At 40.6% G+C, this 19,553-nt stretch overlaps 1 protein-coding gene and 1 long non-coding RNA gene across 12 annotated transcripts in view; one reads left to right on the top strand and one right to left on the bottom strand.

Moving 5' to 3' along the window:
- LOC128901998 (uncharacterized) overlaps nucleotides 1-17,502 on the top strand; it is a 90,505-nt gene extending 73,003 nt beyond the window's left edge. For 2 of the 3 annotated variants that reach the window (XR_008463597.1, XR_008463592.1), the window contains exon 8: nucleotides 17,421-17,502. This is a non-coding gene — a long non-coding RNA (uncharacterized LOC128901998). Of the gene's footprint in view, nucleotides 1-5,112; nucleotides 5,130-17,420 lie in introns of those variants that run through there. The other variant, XR_008463599.1, reaches the window with a different exon arrangement.
- Nucleotides 1-19,553, bottom strand: part of IMPG2 (interphotoreceptor matrix proteoglycan 2) — a 65,932-nt gene that overhangs the window by 25,528 nt on the left and 20,851 nt on the right. For 8 of the 9 annotated variants that reach the window (XR_008463543.1, XM_054184052.1, XM_054184047.1 and 5 more), the window contains 4 exons: nucleotides 11,887-11,918; nucleotides 11,767-11,790; nucleotides 2,215-2,267; nucleotides 1,671-1,762 (listed from right to left, as the gene is read on the bottom strand). Coding sequence is in view for 8 of the 9 variants with exons in the window: in XM_054184052.1 (XP_054040027.1) it covers nucleotides 1,671-1,762; nucleotides 2,215-2,267; nucleotides 11,767-11,790; nucleotides 11,887-11,918 (201 nt within the window). In the remaining variant the exon portion in view is untranslated. The remainder of the gene's footprint in view (nucleotides 1-1,670; nucleotides 1,763-2,214; nucleotides 2,268-11,766; nucleotides 11,791-11,886; nucleotides 11,919-19,553) is intronic. The other variant, XM_054184045.1, reaches the window with a different exon arrangement.

Genomic DNA, 19,553 nt, shown 5'->3' with positions numbered 1-19,553 from the left:
GAGCCAACAAAATAACCTTTTGAGCAAAACTGCATCCTGTGTTATGTATGGTGCAGTAAATGGAAAAACCTTTCTCCAGAAAGTTTAGCTGCCCCCAGTGAGCAACTTATACATTGTTTAGGGACCCTCTAAAAATTTTTAGTTAAATTCTCTTCCTCCCCCCCATCCCTTTTTTACTAGGTAACTTTGGTAAGGACAGTAATGACTGGTACACTCACTACTTAAAGCTAGTTAGTCTCTGAGATATACATACTTAGGAGGCATATATGTGCTGCTACTATATGTCTATTTGCAACGCGATGTAGTTTCAGTCATTTATCAGTCCCCCAAAACCAAAAGTATGGTCAACATATGAGTGCGGAAGATGAGCTTTGCTCACTCTTGGTCTCGTAATCTGCAATGCATTTTGGCTGCACACAGCAATGATGAGGTGTAATGTAACTGTACAGACTGAAAACACTGCGGCAGCAGCAATCTAATTCTGGTTTCTTTCTGATTTACTGACTGGTCCTATTCTCTCTCAGGCAGAAATACTTCAGGCAGTTCTGTTTCAAAAAAGAATAATGGTGTACATAGGACCAAACCACAAGTGTTCTTGGTACATAAAGTCAGGGCCTGGACTCAAGTCAGAAACTGTCTGCCTGTTTCATATTCGCTATTTATTCTTGGAAGCACAATATCAGAGCTCCACAGTCAGCCTTGAAATCTCTAGAAGAAAGTACAGTTTGGCCCAGCTTTGTTTCATGGCCATACTAGGTTACAGAACAGTGCACAGTTAAACCCAGTACCGTAAATCAGCCTCTACTTATATGCAGCATGTGCAACTTTGTAAACTTCTCAGTAAATCCACTGAGAGTTTCACATTTATAAGAAAACAAAAGCCAGCTGATTCATACCACTGGTTTGCAAAATTTTCTTCAGTCATGTAGGCCCACAAATACTGCAGACGGAATCTAGAGTTTGGGCTTAAATTTTTATCCAGAGGAGATGTTTCCTGGAAGCAAATACTTCCCTGGGATCTATGTGGTGGTCAGCACTTCTGAAAGCCAGCTTGCTTTTACAGAGAGCTTTTAAGTACTTGATGTAGGCTTCCCGGTGTCGGGAGTTTTGTTTCGCTATCAAGGTAAGGGCAACTGTAAGACGATAAATAAAAGTTCATCTATGTCAGCAGAGAAAAAGGAGCAGAGAATCAGAAGGAATCTTCAAGGCTATCCAGGCCACCTCTCAGCTGTCCTACACAAATGTACCACATGGACCCTCGAAACGCTACTACAGCAATTTAAGGTGCATTGTCTTTCCATAGAAATAATAGTGCTCCACATTCTTCTTGGAGCTTTCAAAAGCCCTAGGTATTCCCTGTCTAGTCCTGTGTCACTAGCAAAATCCTCACCTGATACCTCAACTGACGCATTCTCACTCACTGTGGGGGAAGCAGCATTGCAAAGTCTCTGCAAACAAAAAAATACCTACCCAGGAAATTATTTTAAAACTTGAAAAAAAAAAAAAAAAGAAAAACCAACAAAAACCTGGCCTGTTCTTATGAAATCTTAATTTATGTTAACACACTATGCTAACACCACCTTTAAGTACTGGGAAATGTAAATGACCACAAAAAATATTATTTAGGAAAGGCAACAGAATGCTGAACCAAATGAAAAAAAACCACTCACGGCAGTGTCTGCATCTTCGATCTCATGGATGGTACCACTCACAGGACTCTCAATGGAGATCTCATGGGGGGGCGGAACGTTGGCAGCTGCATCTGAGTTTGAAAGAGAGCAGTATTATTTTGTTTAGGGTTTTTTTTTATACCCGTGTACATGTAGATAAACACAGCAGTAGCTCAGCAAGCATAAACCAACAGTAAAATTTGATTCCTATTCCCATCATCATGACAGGAATAACACAGGGAAACACCTGAAGAGCCTGAGGAAAAGTATTAAATGCACTAATCAGAATAAAATGCTAATGTTCTCTCTAAGCAGATGTATTTTTGGGAACATGAAGCTAAGTGCAGGAAGAAGTACACAGAACTAATTTCATTATTCATACAATAACAAAATAACGTCAGCATGTAACATGATCTCCAGATCACAAACAGCATTATTTGAGATGCAAAAATTCACATCTCTCTCTCAAATCCAAACACCACCGAATTTCTCAATTTTCTAGCAATTTGGAATCAGCCTTAACAGGAGTTAGATGAAAACTGACCTCTCAATGTGGTAACATCAGCATCCGAAGCTGGAGTTGGAGTCCCACTACTGCTAAATAAAAATAAAATCAGAAATTGAAGTTGAACATGGTGAGATATATTTATTAGTTTTTGATTTATCTGTGAGTCTGCTGCCACACCAAAAAGCACGTTTGCAGAATAAATTTGTCATGATACTACTTTGCTGGTAATTTCATAAAAATTAGGCTTTGCAATATTTCAGTTATCTTTTGCAACTTAGATACTGGGTCACTTGCATCACGCAACCCATCATGTGCCTCTCCAGGCTGCTAACCTCTTTATAGTCCAACTGACTTGGAGTCCTCCCCCAGAATACATTTTCTCTTCTAGCCATTCTGTAAAGGAAGCAAATGCAAAGACCAGAGATAAAACAAAAAGACGACCTGTAACGTTCTATAAACCGCTCACAGTTTTTAAAATACTCTCAAGTGCACTAAAACATCACAACTGTACTGAAATCACTGCAAAAAGATGGGTTCTTCTCATTATGACTTTTATTTGGAAATCTTCAAAATGTACCAGTTTCCAAATCCAATTATTGCATTTGCACACAGAGAAAACAACTCTAGGCCAAATGTGAAAAGAAAAACACTTCAGGTAAAAATCAGATGGAGGCTGTCAGCCCGAAGAAAATCTAAGAGCTTTGCCATGGCTCTTACAGTAAACTCAAGCTCCCTGAAGCCAATTCTGTAAGCCTTGAGCAACTGTCAGATTACCAAGAGTGGGACACACGCTCTGACAGAAACAAGTACTTCCTGAATGAAGTAAGAAGTATTTTTCAGGTTTGTTATATTTTATTATACATAGCCCAATCTGTAAGATTGGAAATTTAAGTGCTGGAGAGAAACTGAACTTCAGAAAAAACATTGTTCACTGCGTTGACATATTTCTGTCACTTCTCATGGAACTCCTTTTTTAGTGGTGGCCATACTTGGGCCATAAAGTAAACATTGCAGCAATGAGACTTCACTGTAATATATGTGAGCACTGATACTGTGTGAGCCATGGTTCCTAGCCTTGACAGGTTTGATTTTTGATTCACATACTAGATTACTGGTCTTACAGTCTGTCCTCAAACAAAACTCCAGTCAAAGTTGATGGATATTTTGCCTCCTTCAGGACTTAGAATCAGTCTCTGTATCACTCCAAAAATCAAAGGCTTCCAGCACCAGCCAGACAACCAGATGCCAAGTTACAGACGAAAGACACCGGGGCGCAACTGTATCATCAAACATATGATAGATTCACTGAGTTAACGTCTCAAACCCTGTTTCTTCCCCTGCCTCTCACAGACACTTAACATTCTCATATAAACAGACATGAGGACAAATCTGATGAATTTTCTATTTAAGCCAAGAATCTTTTCACCCATCCTTTCTCAGGAGGCACAGGCTAACGCTGCACATAGTGGTTAAAATATAGTAAGTTTAAGGGATGTTAAACTGGCAGGGTGATATCTACATAACAATTATAAAATACTAATGAAAAATAAAATAATCTCCAGATGAACAAAGCAGAAAATACTTATTCAAGAGTTTAAACGGAACCTTCATACATTTTCCTGAACAAATAAAGTCAATGAATTCTATGCAAGCTTTGAAATGTACAGTTATTTGTGTCTGCTTCCATCTCGTGGACACTGCTACCTGATTTCAGCCAGCACAGTGCGAGGTAACTCTCCACTGATTCTTTGACAGCCTCAGTAAATCTTGGAATGATTTCCAAGAGTGGAAAGCTGAATGTTACTAGCAAGTATAATTTAGACAAGATATGCTCTCTACCATTGCCATCACACGTATAAAGAGTCACAAATAACTCACTCAAAAACATCAACTTCTTTTTGCTAAAAAAACCAACTCAAAATCCCATTTTAGATTTAGATTTTCTTAAGAATGCTGGTTATATTTTAGAGGGATTTAGTTTTCTTACTTGTTTATCATCTTAGACCTGAAATAAAAACTATTGCTTAATTATTAATTGGTCAGATTAAATATTTTCCAGTTACCATTTTCAATAGGCCTTAGATTACATCTATACCAGAGTCTCACCAAATCACAGCATCGGTAAACAAAGCATTTTAGTGCATCATCTTTAATGATGGCATGTTCAGAATCAAACAGGATTCTGCTTTCAGAAGAGGTAAAACAACCTGGGATTTTACTTATTACAAACAGTTTAGCGTAACTAAGGTCAGAATAAAAACTCAACAAAAGCAAAGTGATGTGCAAAAACAATTCTGCTACAGGATTTGTAACCTTCTGTTCAGCTGAAGTGCTGAAACCCAGACATAAACATTAGTTAAGCCTTATATCAACCCCCTTTTCTTGAGAAGCGGACAGCGAGAAATGTGATTTTCTTTGGTAGAATAATTTATGCCCTGAGCTCAACCCGGGACTCACAGGACTCGATCCAGCTGCCCACGGGTCAGTGCCTGGCACACTTGCGCACTTTGAGGGGCCTCCGGGCACTCCTGACCGCCGGCTGCTGCCCCAGAAGGCACTGGTGGCCCACAGATGCCACATCATACCTGCCAGCCTTCTGCAGACGCCTCCTGTAACTTAGGGCACCTCCAAAGGACCTAAAAGGCCACGTGACCAACTGAGCTGTGGACCCGATTCTGTGGCGGGTTAGCCTTGGCTAAGGGCCAAATGCCCACCCAGCCGCTCTCTCACTCCTCCTTCTCAACGAGACAGGGGAGAAAATAAGATTTAAAAGTTCACGGTCTGAGATAAAAGACAGGAAGATTGCTTACCAATTACCTCCGCGGGCAAAGCAGACTCACCTTGGGGAAAATTAAATTAATCCATTGCATATAAATAGATTTGGGTAGTGAGAAACAAACATTAAAACACCACCTTTCCTCCACCCTTTCCCAGGCTCGACTTCACTCCTGACTCCTCTGCCTGGTGTGGGCTCTGCAGGGGCAGCGGTTCCTTCAGGAAATGTTTACCTGCTCCAGCACGAGTCCTCCACAGCCTGCAGGGAATATCTGCTCCGCCATGGAGCGCCGCCTCCTCCTCCGCCTTTGACCTTGGCCTTCTCTATGCTGCCGTTTCTAATTCTTTCCGTTCCCTCCCCTTCTCCCTGTGCAGTGTTTTTGCCCTTTCTTAAACATGTTTTCCCCGAGGTGCCGCCATCATGGCCGCGGGCCTCGGCCGTGCCCCGGGGTGGGTTGGTCAGAACCGGCTGGAACCGGTTTGGGGCAGCCCCAGCCACCCCTCACAGGGGCCGCCCTGCTCCTCCCTCCCCGTCAACAGCCCCTGGGCACCGGCACCCACTATCACAAGATCAATTTCAACCAAATTGCTTGATTTTTTGAAGGAAAAATCCTCAAAACAGGTCAGAAAAAACCCAAGAGAATGCTAGAATATCAATCACACTTTCAGAAGAGGAGCAGTTTGCAAATGGACAAGCCTAAAGTTCGATTAAAAAAATTAAAATTCAGTAGAGTACTACTTCTAGATTGGATTACAGGTTATAGAACGTATCAAAATAAAATCCGCCAGGTTCCAAAGGTCCCAGACCCCTCTCACTGTCCCTGACTGAAACGAGTGGCAACTGTCTGTCCAAGATGGCGCTCCGGTTAGCAGCGCCACCTCGGACACTGGGCTGGCCACAGAGTGGAAACCACAGGCCGAACCGGGCCACAGGGCAACCATGAGAGGGCTGAAAAGCAGGGTGAGAATAAAGCCACTGTCACTGGCAGCGTAGTAAACCCATCACCTCAAGCAGCAGCAGGACATGCTCTTTGTCCAGGCTGGGTAATGCGTTCTTACTGGTACTGAGGGGCTTTTAGTTACAAGCCTCCAGGTGCTAAGCAATTTTCTGACAAAATTCCAGCTCACAGCTGCCTGGAAATTAAAAGCCAGGGGCTTAAATAACACCTAGTAAAACCCTAATCAATCTAACCAAGCAAGACCAGTCAAGTACTGAATTAGGTCAAATTAACAGTTACCACTTTTTCTCAGGAGGACAGAAATACTGTTTTAAGAAATTGCGCTATAACCAACCTCAATTTATGCACCACGTTGTTTTTTCATTGCTTTACCAGAATGATGAGGTTTCCTTTCTTTTTGATCCATTTCATTTTGCCTTCTGCTTCCCCTTAACGTCTTAATTTTTCAAATGCCCGCTTCATTAATCTCCTAAAAGAACAGCAATAGTACTAGGTATCTCTAAGGAAGCCACTCAAAAAGCACAGGACAATGCGTACGCTAATTTGTCTGAACACACTGCTCTTCAAAGTAAACACAGATTCAAATAGATTCAGACTCCCCTTCAGTCACACCATTTAAAATATGGGTGATTTTTATTGTTATTTTTTTTCTCCAGGATTAATCCAGGGCCCAGACTTTGTATTTTAACTATACCTAAACAAGCGAGCCACTCCAGGTGGAGGGGCTGTATTCCAGCAAGAGCTTACTGTGAATTTGAGACACAGACATATGAAATGCTATTTCTATTGTCCTACCTGCACGGGTGATGCCCTGGACCACCTTGGCTGAGCAGTAAGCAAAATACAAAAACATACACATGTGTATGGAGAAGCAGGAAGGAATATGCACAAGCAGATGTCTAAGCAGCAGAACGAACGACACTGCACTGTGTTTCCTTGGCAGAAACAACTGGTTTCAGATCACAGAGCTCTGTTAGACACCTGGATCCAGGCAGGTGTAAGACAAGACCCATCAGGGCCTCAGAAGTTGATCTGAAGCAAACAGTGCTTACGGACAGCCTGTACGTATTAATACAACAAACACAGCTCACAAATACAGCCTATATTCTCCTTCTTCAAGCCCCATGGTGAGTACTTCTGTGTGACATCAGTCCCATCAGGAAAAGACTCAACAGGTTCCAGTCCACCAAAGCACAGTGTCCCATTGACCCACAGGCAACTGTAAAGCCTAAACAAGTTCTTTTGTGCAGCCATGCCATGTTATTAAGGAGAAATACCACTCTGGACCTGTCAAATGGGACATAGGTGATACAATTTCACCTTATATAAAGGTATTAGTTACATTTTTCTCTACATCTTTCCTCAAGGTTTAACACAAACTCAACTCTGTGGTTGAAGAAGGTACCGTCTTCAGATTTATACTACTTATACCAGATGTCCATCAGTTTATTTATCAATTTGAATGTCCTAAAGTCTAATTTGCTATGGCAAGCATTTATTTTTCTTAAACATTATTATTTCAATACTCATATTGTGCAAAGAAGGGAAAATCATCTTACGGCCTGGTTTTCTCCTTTTTAACCACTTTAATCACGCATCCTTGAATTAAGGAAGTATGCAATTTCAGAAGTATTTTTATCCAAGTACAGAATGCAAGACTGAGCCTTGTATTCAGATTCTTTTCCTTTTAAATTGTACTTTCATTTATTTTAATTTTCATTAAGGTAGTTCTTGAATTTTAACCTCTTGTTTTTAATTAAAGCGACAAACCTTTCATATGTGTTATCTGACAGTAGAGAGCACAAAAGGAAATACACAACTGAAGAGGAGCAGCATGGAACTCTTCACATAGGGTAAACCTGTGCAGATGCTCAAAAATTTCTGAAATGAGTAATATCGTTGCCAAATACACATACAGACAGTAAAGGAGCTCTCGTATGTTTCTAGCTCACTGCAAGCAGAACTGCTGAACTGTTGAAATGATCCCAGCACAGAAGTCAAACTCTTTCTTTCATGAAACACATTTAGATAAAAGGTACAAAAATTGAGTTGATACATCATCAACTATTGCTGCCACCATTGATGACATATGGATCCTAAATTTGCCAGTGTATGTCAAAGCAGAGAACATGGACAGAACAAAGGAGGTCCGGACATGATTTATTATGACTAATTTGAGTCCAGAATCACCAAGTACCAGTCAGAAAGGACATGTGCTTCTATTGATTTCATTCAATAGCCACATCTGAAGACATGAAAAAGTAGTGTATTATATTAATCTTTTTCAACTACCTCATACTCTTTTTTTTCTTCACTATGTTATTGTGCATACAGCATTCAAGCAAGTCTGTGACACAAAAACTCTGGTTTCCTACTGCAACAATTTTGTGCAACTCCTTTGCCTTCAGTTGACTCTCATGATCTGGCTTTTGACGCCCCAGGAATTAGACAGAACGGCTGTCCTATTGTCACGAGACATACTCCAATATCAAGAGAGCAAAATTCATTATGCAAAGTCCCAGTGGCCTACTGAATAAAGCAATCATTAAAAGCCTCTAGCTGATGCAGTACTCCTACGCTTCCAGCTGGGGCAAAACTTCACAATGTCCACTGGGCTGTTCCATACACATCTGGATTACGTCCCATCTATTACTTTTCCTTTGAGGTTTTCTCCTCAGTGGTACTTAGGTTAATCCCTCAGTTCCTTAAAAGGCCAGGCTAGCTGAGCGTTTAACCTATGTAAATGCGTGCACTTGTTTCACGGGAACAAACTTCCATCCTGCTGTTACGCAATTGCCAGTAATGCCGGATTGTGAGTTATTCTGGGAAGTAAATTACACAAGTACAAGACACCTTTCTGTAGGCTACACTAAAACTATCCTGGCATTTAACTAGCTGAAACCAGCTTTTTCCAGTTAGATAGAGACACAGTATTGACATCTAGGTAGGATTAAATGAGATGTATTAAATTATTTAAGTCACAGTTCAATTCTACAGCTGTTTATTGCTTTCAACACAGTTTTGCTTCAATCTGGAAAGGTAGTGTAGCTAAAATGACCAACAGATATCAAGGGCCTGTCTTCTGTTCCAGATCAGCCCCCAATTAAGAAATCGTTTCACAGAAACAAAAATAAAATTGGTTAAAGCTCACGAAAAGAAAATATTATTTTATCTTCTTGTGCCTGGGCTATGCTCTAGAGAACGAACCTACTGCAAAATTCCCTATGTTCTTATCAGTGGGAAAATAGACTGAGAAATATGCCTAATGCTAGTTCTCCAACGTGAAATGACTGCTTCTGCACATTCATCAGAGAAACTAGAGTTCCCTGGAGGACGAGTCAGAGCATCTCTGTCAGACCCCTGCTTCGAGGCATCCTCTGCAGTAGACTGTCCTTCCCCAGCGATGTGGGAGCCTCACCTGAACATTTCATCTAGATATCTAAAGCTGGTGCCTTAGGATAGTCCTGTCATCCCTGGAGACATGGGACCAAGCCAGTTCCCCATTCTGACACAGATGGCACAGCTGGGCGGCAAGACAGCCACGTTCAAATCAGTCTGTTGCCCTGAACTGGACCAGCCTCTCTCTGCACATGTGGGTCGGCAGGTGACCACAGCACTGCCCAGGAGCTGGCAGAATGGCACTCGCAGATCCTTCTGTACAGGAGGGACCTGACACTGGATTTCCCACAATGTGCCTTAAGGACTGGGGTTGATCCTGGGTTAGGTGCTTACTCTGACTTCTGACCGAAAATTTTAAAAAGGTCTTCATTTTATTCTGATGTGTACTGGGAGGTCTAGTATATTTTTGCAGGAAATAATAATGTTGGCAATGCTGAGATGGCTCATTCACTCCTCGATGGAAGACATTTGAAGTTACATGAAACATCTTCTACCCATGACAGCCGTTCATGGCTTTGTTTTTATATGGCCCTGGCTTACAAACTTCACATCTTAAACCACAAATGGACATCTCATGATGTCCAGAATGCTCTTAGAATAAGTTTGTGGGTTTTAATATTGCAGAAATAATTTATACTTATTTCTTCCTGATACTCCATTATCCAGAGCAAATCCGTTTCCATCTCACTGCTTCAGTCCTGTATCACTCTCCTTATGGTCTAAAATTCACCCAAGCACAAGACAAACAACAACTTTCAGAGGAAAAGATATAGTAAAACCAAAGTTTAAACTGACAGTGACAATAAAGATCCCATCCTAACGCTATAAACAATCTGAAGTCATATATACTGGGATAAAAGCAGTGTATTTTCGAGAGTGATGCAATACAGCCCCACAGTGAATCAAGTTAGGTAAAGCTTGCCAGTTGTCAACTAGAGCCCCTTTAATGCCTGTCACAAAGCACTTGATAAGATGGCTTTTGTGCAAGTACAACATTAATCACTTTGATGATCCACCTTTCAATCAAATGTTGGGCTTTTTACATTGGTAGGTTGTTTAGCCCAGTGCATGCAGTAACTCTAGATTAATTAGTATTGATATATCTCTACATTTACTAGATTTCCTGAATGATCACATAGAGGGATAGAGTAGGTTTTCAAACTTAAACTACTTCAGAAAGATGAATTTTTTTCAGTCTTCAACATTCAAACTGAGATAACTGTATCTCTCAATTCACAGTTTCTGATAAATAAGATGTGGTTCCATTCACGTAAAGAGCCAGTCTAGAGAATGACAGATGCTAATAAGAAAGAATCGGACCCACAAAGTTTACAAGATTTTATTTTTTTTTATTTATTAGCTCTTTGAAAAGAAAAGCATATAAGAGTTTGGTCAATGTTGCATTCTCAACAGAGCAAGTTCTGACCAGATGTACGCTACCCAGAGTACCTGGAGGCCTTGGGGAGTGCTCATGTCAGAGGAGTAATCGGCTCAATAGGACAGAGAGAAACCAGTCTCTTAGGAATCACTTTTGCCCTTACCTTCTCATGCTAATAATTTTAATATATAATGTTGTGGTTATTAAATCATTATAAGGATTCCTAATTTGGGAAGTTAGGGTTTTTTTTAAAGTCTCTTAAGCAATTACTCTTCCCAGTAAATGACTTACTCATATTTATCATAGCTCTATGTGGTCTGTAAAGCAGGGAATTGAACCTACCAATTTTTCAGAGATGAGTTCAGCACTGGGTTGTTTGGGTTTGAATTGCTCTAAAAATAACAGCTTACATTAAGTTCTGAGTAGGAGTAGAGTAATAATTATTTTAACTGGTTTTCCTTTCAGCTCAAAAAAAGACAAAAATAACAGGTCAAGTTCAGGTTTGCTTTGGTAAAAAGAAGACATAATTCAGGCTAGTTTTCATTTTTATTGCCGTGTTAAAAGTGTGAGGAGCCCAAGCAGCCAATTCCCTTGTGTTTTTAGAGCACATCTCTCAAAAGCTTTTTATAAAAAGCATTTCAGAAACATTCCACATTCTTGCTTGTTGTAATGATGACCAGGACTACCTTAAAGCCTCTGGGAAAGGTTCGCAGGATAACCGGAATGCTAACACAAGTAACTATGGACACATCTCTTTCCCAAAATAGATTTTCCCCACTAAACCTCTTCAGGTAAATAGCCTGCATCAGTGCCCGACGGCCGACAAGGTGATGACATACTTAAGCAAAAGTACAAGCCTCAGATTGGCTGAAATATTTTGAGCATGCCAAGCATGCTAGGACAGCCTGCCAGAGGTTCACATGCAAGAACCACAGGATTGCTCCACCACACTTTTCTATATGTCCCTTGTGCACAAAGGTGAATTCTGTTCATCTTCAGTGCACAAATCAACACGAGCATCAGCAAGAACTGGAGAAAGAACCAATCAGCAGCCTTTAAAAAAGGAAAATTACTCACCCACATGACCAATCCGTGCAGGAGCTGACAAGAAAAAGAGAGAAAAAGTTACAAAATGTCACAACTCAGCCCTGCTGTTGTCTCCAGAGAGACTAAAACGCAAGGTGAACACATACTCACCTGCCCATTGCTTCCTTTGTATAGGACAGTTTCTGGAAAACAAACAAACAAACCCTAAGTATATTTGAGTATCATAAGGCAAAAGGCATTGAAACGTGGTTTATACCACTTTGTTTCCTCTCCTGTGCCAAAACAATTATCTTTTCTTTGTTCTATGTTCATTTATTAAGTTCAAAATTTATTAACAAAGTCCCTGCTGAAAAGAAAATGTGTCCTACATTTCCAAAATAAAACTGAAAATGAACAGATGCTGTAAAGAGCACTAGGTTTGTTAGAAGATGCTCCGCATTTCTGCATTTTCCTGCATTGTTCTGCAGGAACAATGTTCTCTCACCTCAGAGGAGGCTAGCAAGCAGTCTTAAGAAATACAATATTACTTCTGCTACTAGTCTATAGATTTAAAACCATCTTTCTGAAAGAACAGTTACCGCTTAAAGTAACATAGTAGGATTAGTCTGATGACTTTATGGTTATAGAAGTGACAGGGATGGGATTTTTTAATTTATTGGTGTATAAAGACTAAAGGTAGGGCTACGCAGTTCACAATTTTGCATCAAAATTCTTGTGGCATTAGTGCCACTGGTTCTAGAGAGGCGTCTCAGGAGTTTCTGTGAGGAACTCCACAAGAAGTGGAGGAGATCTTGAGCAGTTTGCAGCGTGATAGCTGTTGAGGAATAATGCTGTATCCTGCTGCTGTACCAATTTGAACAGAATATAAAATACTTAAAGACTATTGTCCAGCCACAAAATTTCTGTTTCTCTCTGGTTTGGGGGAAAAAGGGATTGTTTGGTGGTTTGTTTATCGGGCTGGCGTTCTTTACATAATCAATGCAGATATATTTTTCGGTAAAAACTCAAGCCAAAGTGGATCAACTCAAATATCTACTTTGAAGTTAAGTTACAATAAACTTAAGACATACCATTTCCACTTTGAAAACTTCTCTGCAACACACACATACGTATTTAGTGACCTAAGGACTGTCACTCTAAGCTATCCTGGTGATTCTTTTTGTGAAGGAGGAATGAAAGGCAAAAGAGACTTTCTGAGCAGGGTAGCCTGCTCTTTCTCTTCACCTATGTTTCTAAGGAAGTCTGGAAGTTCAGTTTTTATTGGTTTGGAGCCACCCCAATGACTACCTTTCTCTTCTTTCCAGGACATGTGGACAGTAAGTGCGATCACAGCTAGAATGGCAGGCAGCCTGGATATCAGCCTGAGGGCTTGCCAAAATACTAATTTCACTCAGTTTGCTTTTCTGCATGTACTTTGTCCAAACTTTATTGTACAAGTCCATTAAATGAATACTTTAGTATGAAAAACTAAGACACGGCAAGACCAGTTTTAAGGGACAAACCAAGAAACTAGCAAGACCAGGTAGTCTAACAGTGAAAAGTCTAACTCAGGGCCAATAAAACTCTATTGGACTATATTTTTTTAAGGGGTCATTACACTGCTCTATACAGTGCTTGTACTCAGCTTTAGTGCACTGGGATACACAAGGAATAGAGAGATTGATTCCCTCTCTACAAGCTTTTGGAAAGTTATACATAATTAATAGCCCATATAGTAAAAGGTGCTTGTTCATTAGAAAAAAAAGACTTTCTTCCATATTCAGTCAAGTCAAGGCAGTTTGGAGGTGCTATTAGGGGCCCCACACGTCGTTTTAATACCACCTCGTAGTCCTTACCCAGCAGCTTTACTCACTAGTCCACAAAGGCTACTGACAGCAGAGGTCAGTAAAGTCCTGATCATTTCATGGAGGAAGAAAAGGGAGACGCCCCAGTGGGGGGTGCCTTGGCCAAAGCTCTGTTGCAGGGCAGCCTGCGGAGCTGGTGGCACCCAGCTTTCCTGAGCCTGGGACCCAGGACTTAACCAGTGTGTCTTGTTATTTCCAAGTCTTCTCTTCAATATATTATAAAAAGAAATCATAAGAACCAAACCTGAAATGCCAAATTATTATTTTAATGGCCAAGGCCTAGAATAACAAACATGACACACTATCTCCACATTTATGTTTTTTAAAAAGGCATCACATTACTAAGTTGTCATCCAATTTTGTAGTAAACTAGCAAAGCCGAATACTGTACGATTGGCTTTGAATTTGCCTCTGTGTGGAGTAGCTGGTTTACTTCTTGATTTAGCTAGTTCAGGACAGAATATTCTCTCTTCGTTGCAAATCACATCTTTTGTGAAACAAAGTAACTTTAAAGGATTACATGCTTTACATGGCTGTTTAAAATAACCTGACTTTTCAGAATTCTTTCTCAGACAAAATTGCCCCTTAAATTCAATGGCAGCTTTGAGAAACAATGGTAAAGATTGTCACCCTTACATTTGGTTGCTGCATAATGCTGTGAAGCTATTGGGAAAACAACATCAAAAAATGCATGAACTGTAAATTACAAGTGAGTTGATACAAGAATTATCAGTCATCCATTAAAATCCAGATGCTAGTGCAAAGCTTGCATGGAGGTTATTATGATTTTGCAGCTTTATGTCCCAGGTAATATCTCAGGTTTTACAGTAAATTTGAAAGGCAAGTATGATCTCAATATCCTGTATTCAGTTTCTTACAGTCTACAGAGGGCTGAAAAACAGATTTACACATTTTGTATCACTCCTGCAGACTGAAATAAGAGACTTGGGTTTTTATTATGTTAAATGGGTTGATTATTTTTTTTTCAACTGAGAATGCGAGAATGAAGCATCCCCTTATTGCCAAGCTGGCACAGTCTGCTATAATTTGTAGTGCGATTGCCTTCCTCTCTCTTAAACGTCTAACTTGCATTCCAATCTGAAGTGGGGGCAAGCACTGACGTATTTTAATTTCACGGCAAACAAGCACATTTTCCCCCTAATTAGAAGCCAAGGGCTCTGGAGTTCTAATACTGGCTTGGTTTCTCATTTAGTACAGAATAGCCCTTGCCAAATCACTTAAACTCTCTGGCTCAGTTCCTTCATTAACAAGATGGAGTTATAAACATACCTACCACACAAGGATCTGCAAGGATTAATTAACTTCTTTACCCTTTGAATACTTGATCTATAAATAGTTCTACATAGCAGGAGCAGCCACACCAAAGCTCGAGGGGATGGCTTTTACTCAGTGAAGCTACATCTGGCAGATGCTTTGTATAAAATTAGTTCTCTTCAAGCGAGACCTTCATAACATTATCCTACCAGCTCTTCTAAAGCTGGGGCTGAGTTTTGTGTCAGTTACGTTACTGCTTCCCTTTCTCAACAAACCACAGTTAGTTTTAAATAATGCAAAGTTATCACAAATTTTAATAAAAGTCCATAGAATTAAATACAGGCTACCACACTAGCACAAATCACATACAGTATCACCGGGATGGATGAGCTGCTGTCAACTCTTGAACTTGCAGAAAGGCAATTATTTAGGATACTCTTGTCTGCTCCTAAGAAACAATCATTATGCACAGAAGACAAAATATCTTGGAGATAATTCCAGGCAGGAGAAAAAAGGTGGAAGAAAATGTCAAGGAGATTTTAAATTAATCTCATATTAATTTAATCCCATCTGTGTAGGATCCCATCTGTACCAAACATGTTTGATTTAACCTACCTGTCCACATGATTTCCAACACGAAAGTCATACCAAGAAATCATTTCTCTTTGCCTGTCCCGATTCCCCACCACGGTGCGTGGCAGAACCATGCTGTCATGGAGGCAAGGCCAAAGCACTGGGGGGAATCCAAGGGGATGAATGACAATGTCCAGAACTGAAGCTGGCGGGAAAGGCCAGGATGGAGAGCAGCACTCTGAGGCACAGCCCTGACAGATAAAATGAAAATATGCTCTAGAGTACACAAGAGGAGAGGCAGCATGGAAAGCTTAGTGGAACAGAAATTGTTTTAGCCATGTTCAACTTGAAATGAAGGCTGGAGATCCATGGTAAGGTGTCAGAAACAAGCTAAGGGTTCAGTCTGTCCAGGAGGAATCAGCTCCACAGCAGAGGTGAACTCTCAACATAGAAGTCATTCCTCAGCTTGTGTTAGGCAGCGCTATCTAGAAACAAGGTGAAAAACAGGGAAAACAAAGAACTACAGATTTGCACAGTAAAGGAGCTGATCAGACAAGGATGATGAGGATGAAGTATTGGTTCTGAGCTCTTCCCAGAAAGAGATGAGCACAGGCCTCACTGCTGACAGTTTCTGTGCTGTGCCAGGCAACAGATAGAGACACCGAGAAGGAAGATTTAGGCTATAATGGGAGGAGAGTGACCAGAGAAAGACTTAACACAGAAAGAGCTTAAGAGATGAAAGGGAGATGAAGATAGATGCAGAGAAGTAACTGGAGTTAATTAATCTATTTGCATATGTGTGATGAAGGTTTGTTTTTGTTTTTTTTTTTTTAAGTTAGAGGAAGCTAACTAAAACTTGCAATACAAAAAAGAAAGAGCCAAAGTCAATAGGAGAATATTAAGGGGGGGGATGAGAGAGGGAGTGAAGGAAATCTGACAGAATGGCTCCAAGGATGGCAACAGATGAGGGCTGGGGGTTTTTTTGCATCTGTAAGGGGTGGGGGTGTGAAAGAGCAAATGAGAATCTGGTTTTTTCCAGATTTAGAAGAAACTGGAGACATTTCATGCAAAGAAAAGAATGTTAAGGTACCTAAGTCAGTGATCAAAAAGATACTGGAAACTGTGATTACGACACTTGATTAAATAGAGAAAGACAATGGTTAGCAAGGAAGACCACAGAACAGGAATAGGAGAGATAACAGAAGAGGCATTTCTGCCTCAGAAGAACCTTAGGAAGACAAAATCATCTCCTGTGTGAGGTGGCCAGAAACTACAGCACTGGGAGTAAGTGGTTACAAATGACTCACATCATTTAGGTGCTACATCCCCCCTTTGAACACAGCTCAGAAGTCAGGCAAAATCATGTATTTTACATTGCTAAGTGCCCGTTTGAGCATGCTAAGGATGTGTGTTTTGTTACGCTATGCATTAAGGCACCTTAAGGCGGGGTTGCCTTCTGCCCCTTTGATCCCAGTCTCCCTAACTGAGCAGCTAGTCTGTGCTCCAAACACACGGAAAATGAGATAGAGCTGCTGATGGGCTGAGAAGTCAATACCAAACAAAAGTACTGCTGAGTCAACGCAATTGCAGGTTTTGTGTTTTGTCCCAGGAGCTTTTCGAGTTGACTTTTGGTAGGTGAGCACCTCCTGTCACTGTTTTGGGGAGTCCTGGGGAAACTGTCTGCCTTTTGGTTCTCAAACAAAGCTGTGCTACAAACTCCTTTTCCATGGCTAACTCTTGGCTCTCAGCTCCACTAAAAGGTGCACACAGCGCAAGTCTCCCTCTTACCAGCAACCAACAATCACACACACCTGCATCCTTTGGAAAGGATTCATGACCTAATCCATGTTGTCATGTGTCCCATTTGCCCAACACTGTACATGAGCCCGCAGCAGGTATAGCTGAGTATCTGCTCGATGATTTAAGTTACATGAGCTCCCTTAATTCTTCATTCCTCATGACAGCTTTTTTCAACGTGCCTTATTATTGTAGATTGTCATCAGATCTACAAGGAACAGCAACTCATTAAAAGTTCACTTTCTGAAATTTGATTGACATTTGGAGAAATAGAGATCGGGACATGTAATCTGCCAAAAAGGACGTATTTGCCCTATTATGTGCCCACACTGGAAATGCGGGATGCAGACAGATTTTTACTATGGGAGCAGTGCAGTATGTTTTAAGCTGCATTTTGCTATGGACTCAAGAAGGAGATTCTACTTGTGTTGGAAAGATGAGGGTCCACCTACATCCAACTTCCATTAGAGTCTCCTGGTAAAACCTAGATTTCCTAATTTCTCCAGGAACTGTAAAACATCAAGTTTCGGGATTTTGATGAATTAAAATAAATGCCCCAAATTAACTGACCAACGGAACAATGACAAAGTCAAGGAAGTCAGTGGGCCTCTTTGCTTGTTTTATGGACTTTGGTGAACAGAAAGGTCACAACAATTATCTCAGCCCACCACAACTTAACTGGATGTGTGACAATTAAACAGGTAAATGTGACCATGAGTATTTTAGGTCCTCTCCACCCATCAAGGAATATTATCAGACCTATTTCAAGACACCCACTGCACTAATTCATACAGACTGGCTCCTGCAGCTCTTTGTGGTGGCAAGTACTGCTGAGCTGTGCCTCGTCACCACGTGGGAAGAAGCTCTATGCAGACAGAAACCAGGCTTAAGTAGCAGGCACGGGCCTGACTCGTGTCTCTTGTTCCAGCAGGAAGTTACCTCTTCACCATTATCTACATTTCCCCTATTTGCTTAGTTTTTTTTCTCTCTTTTGGAAATTCCGAGACTGCCACAAACAACAAATGGCCAAAGGCTGGGGAATCGTGGAGTTTGGAGACCCTCACATGCCAGCAGGAACTTGGCAGTTACACAGCAATACCGGGTGTGTTTTACATCTTGACTGTTACTTTTTTCTTCCTCTAGGCCTACACACACAGCAGTCTATATACTTGTTTTGCTGAATAAAATATATTCTGTTTGATATAGACATATCAGCAAGAGTTAGGTTCAGAACACACTCAGAACAAGAGCCTGTGAAATCGCCATCACTTTTTTTTCCACAGCCAAAGGCCACCTTTGAAATGTCAGCATGTGCTACAAATAAATGTTATAATACAGTTTCTATTAAAAAACAGCAGAAGTCCTATGTTCAACATACACGTATGTCCTATTCCCTTGTTTTTGGTTATATAATGTCAGGCTAATAAGGAAAAAAATAAAGTAAAAAAAATTATAAACATAACCTAATAAAGATTTTTTTTGTATTCCCTAGGAAGAAAGTGTATTTTTTTTCTTCCTCTTCTAATCACAGTACACTTATGGATCATATCCATAACAAGACCTGACATTGTTTCTTGTTGTATGAGCCTCTATACCACTCGTCAATGTGAAATCAGCCGAGGCTCCATAAAAAACATAAGCAATCAAGGTACTTGCAAGGTAGCTATAAACTAAAAGGTACTCACCAGTATCTTTCAATAGAAGCTGAGTGTTTACAGCGTATTCTGCACAGTGTGCTTTTTGGTTTTCTTTTTTATTTTAAAGAACCACAGACTATATAAGGACGTGCTTGACTTTACATTTGACCTTACCTCTACTTTTTTAAAGCTCTTGAGAATATCTCTGTTCCCACTACCACTCCACATTTTTCACACCTTCAGTTCTTTTAACTTTGTTCCTTCACACTTAAGCATTCAGTGCAGCATCTTCTGATGCGATTTGTACAAAAAGTTGCTTGCAACCTCTTATGTTAATTGCTCTGTATATGCTACAGATTAATGAGCCTCAAGATGTGCAAAATACTGTTTAGGCACCGCAAAGCCACCAATTTTCTGAACTTTCTGCACCTCTTCAAACAAGAAAACTTTGGAAGAGCATCTGGTTAGTGTGGTACACCTTTTCCAGGTGCATCCTGGCTGAAACAGCAGCAGAGCTTTGTGTTGTTGAAACTCAAAGGATTGAAAAAAGGAAAAAAAGAAAAGGAAAAAACCTGTAGCATGAATTGAGGCTTTAGTCCATCTAGCTTGATTACTTATCCCTAATCATTGTCAGCAGCAGATGCTCCTAAAACTGGACAGGAACCTTAAGAGATCTCTCAGCATGCTAAAG

Source organism: Rissa tridactyla, chromosome 1 (genome assembly GCF_028500815.1).
Source record: "Rissa tridactyla isolate bRisTri1 chromosome 1, bRisTri1.patW.cur.20221130, whole genome shotgun sequence".
Classification (NCBI taxonomy): Eukaryota; Metazoa; Chordata; class Aves; order Charadriiformes; family Laridae; genus Rissa; species Rissa tridactyla.
This window is presented reverse-complemented; position numbering and strand designations above follow the sequence as displayed.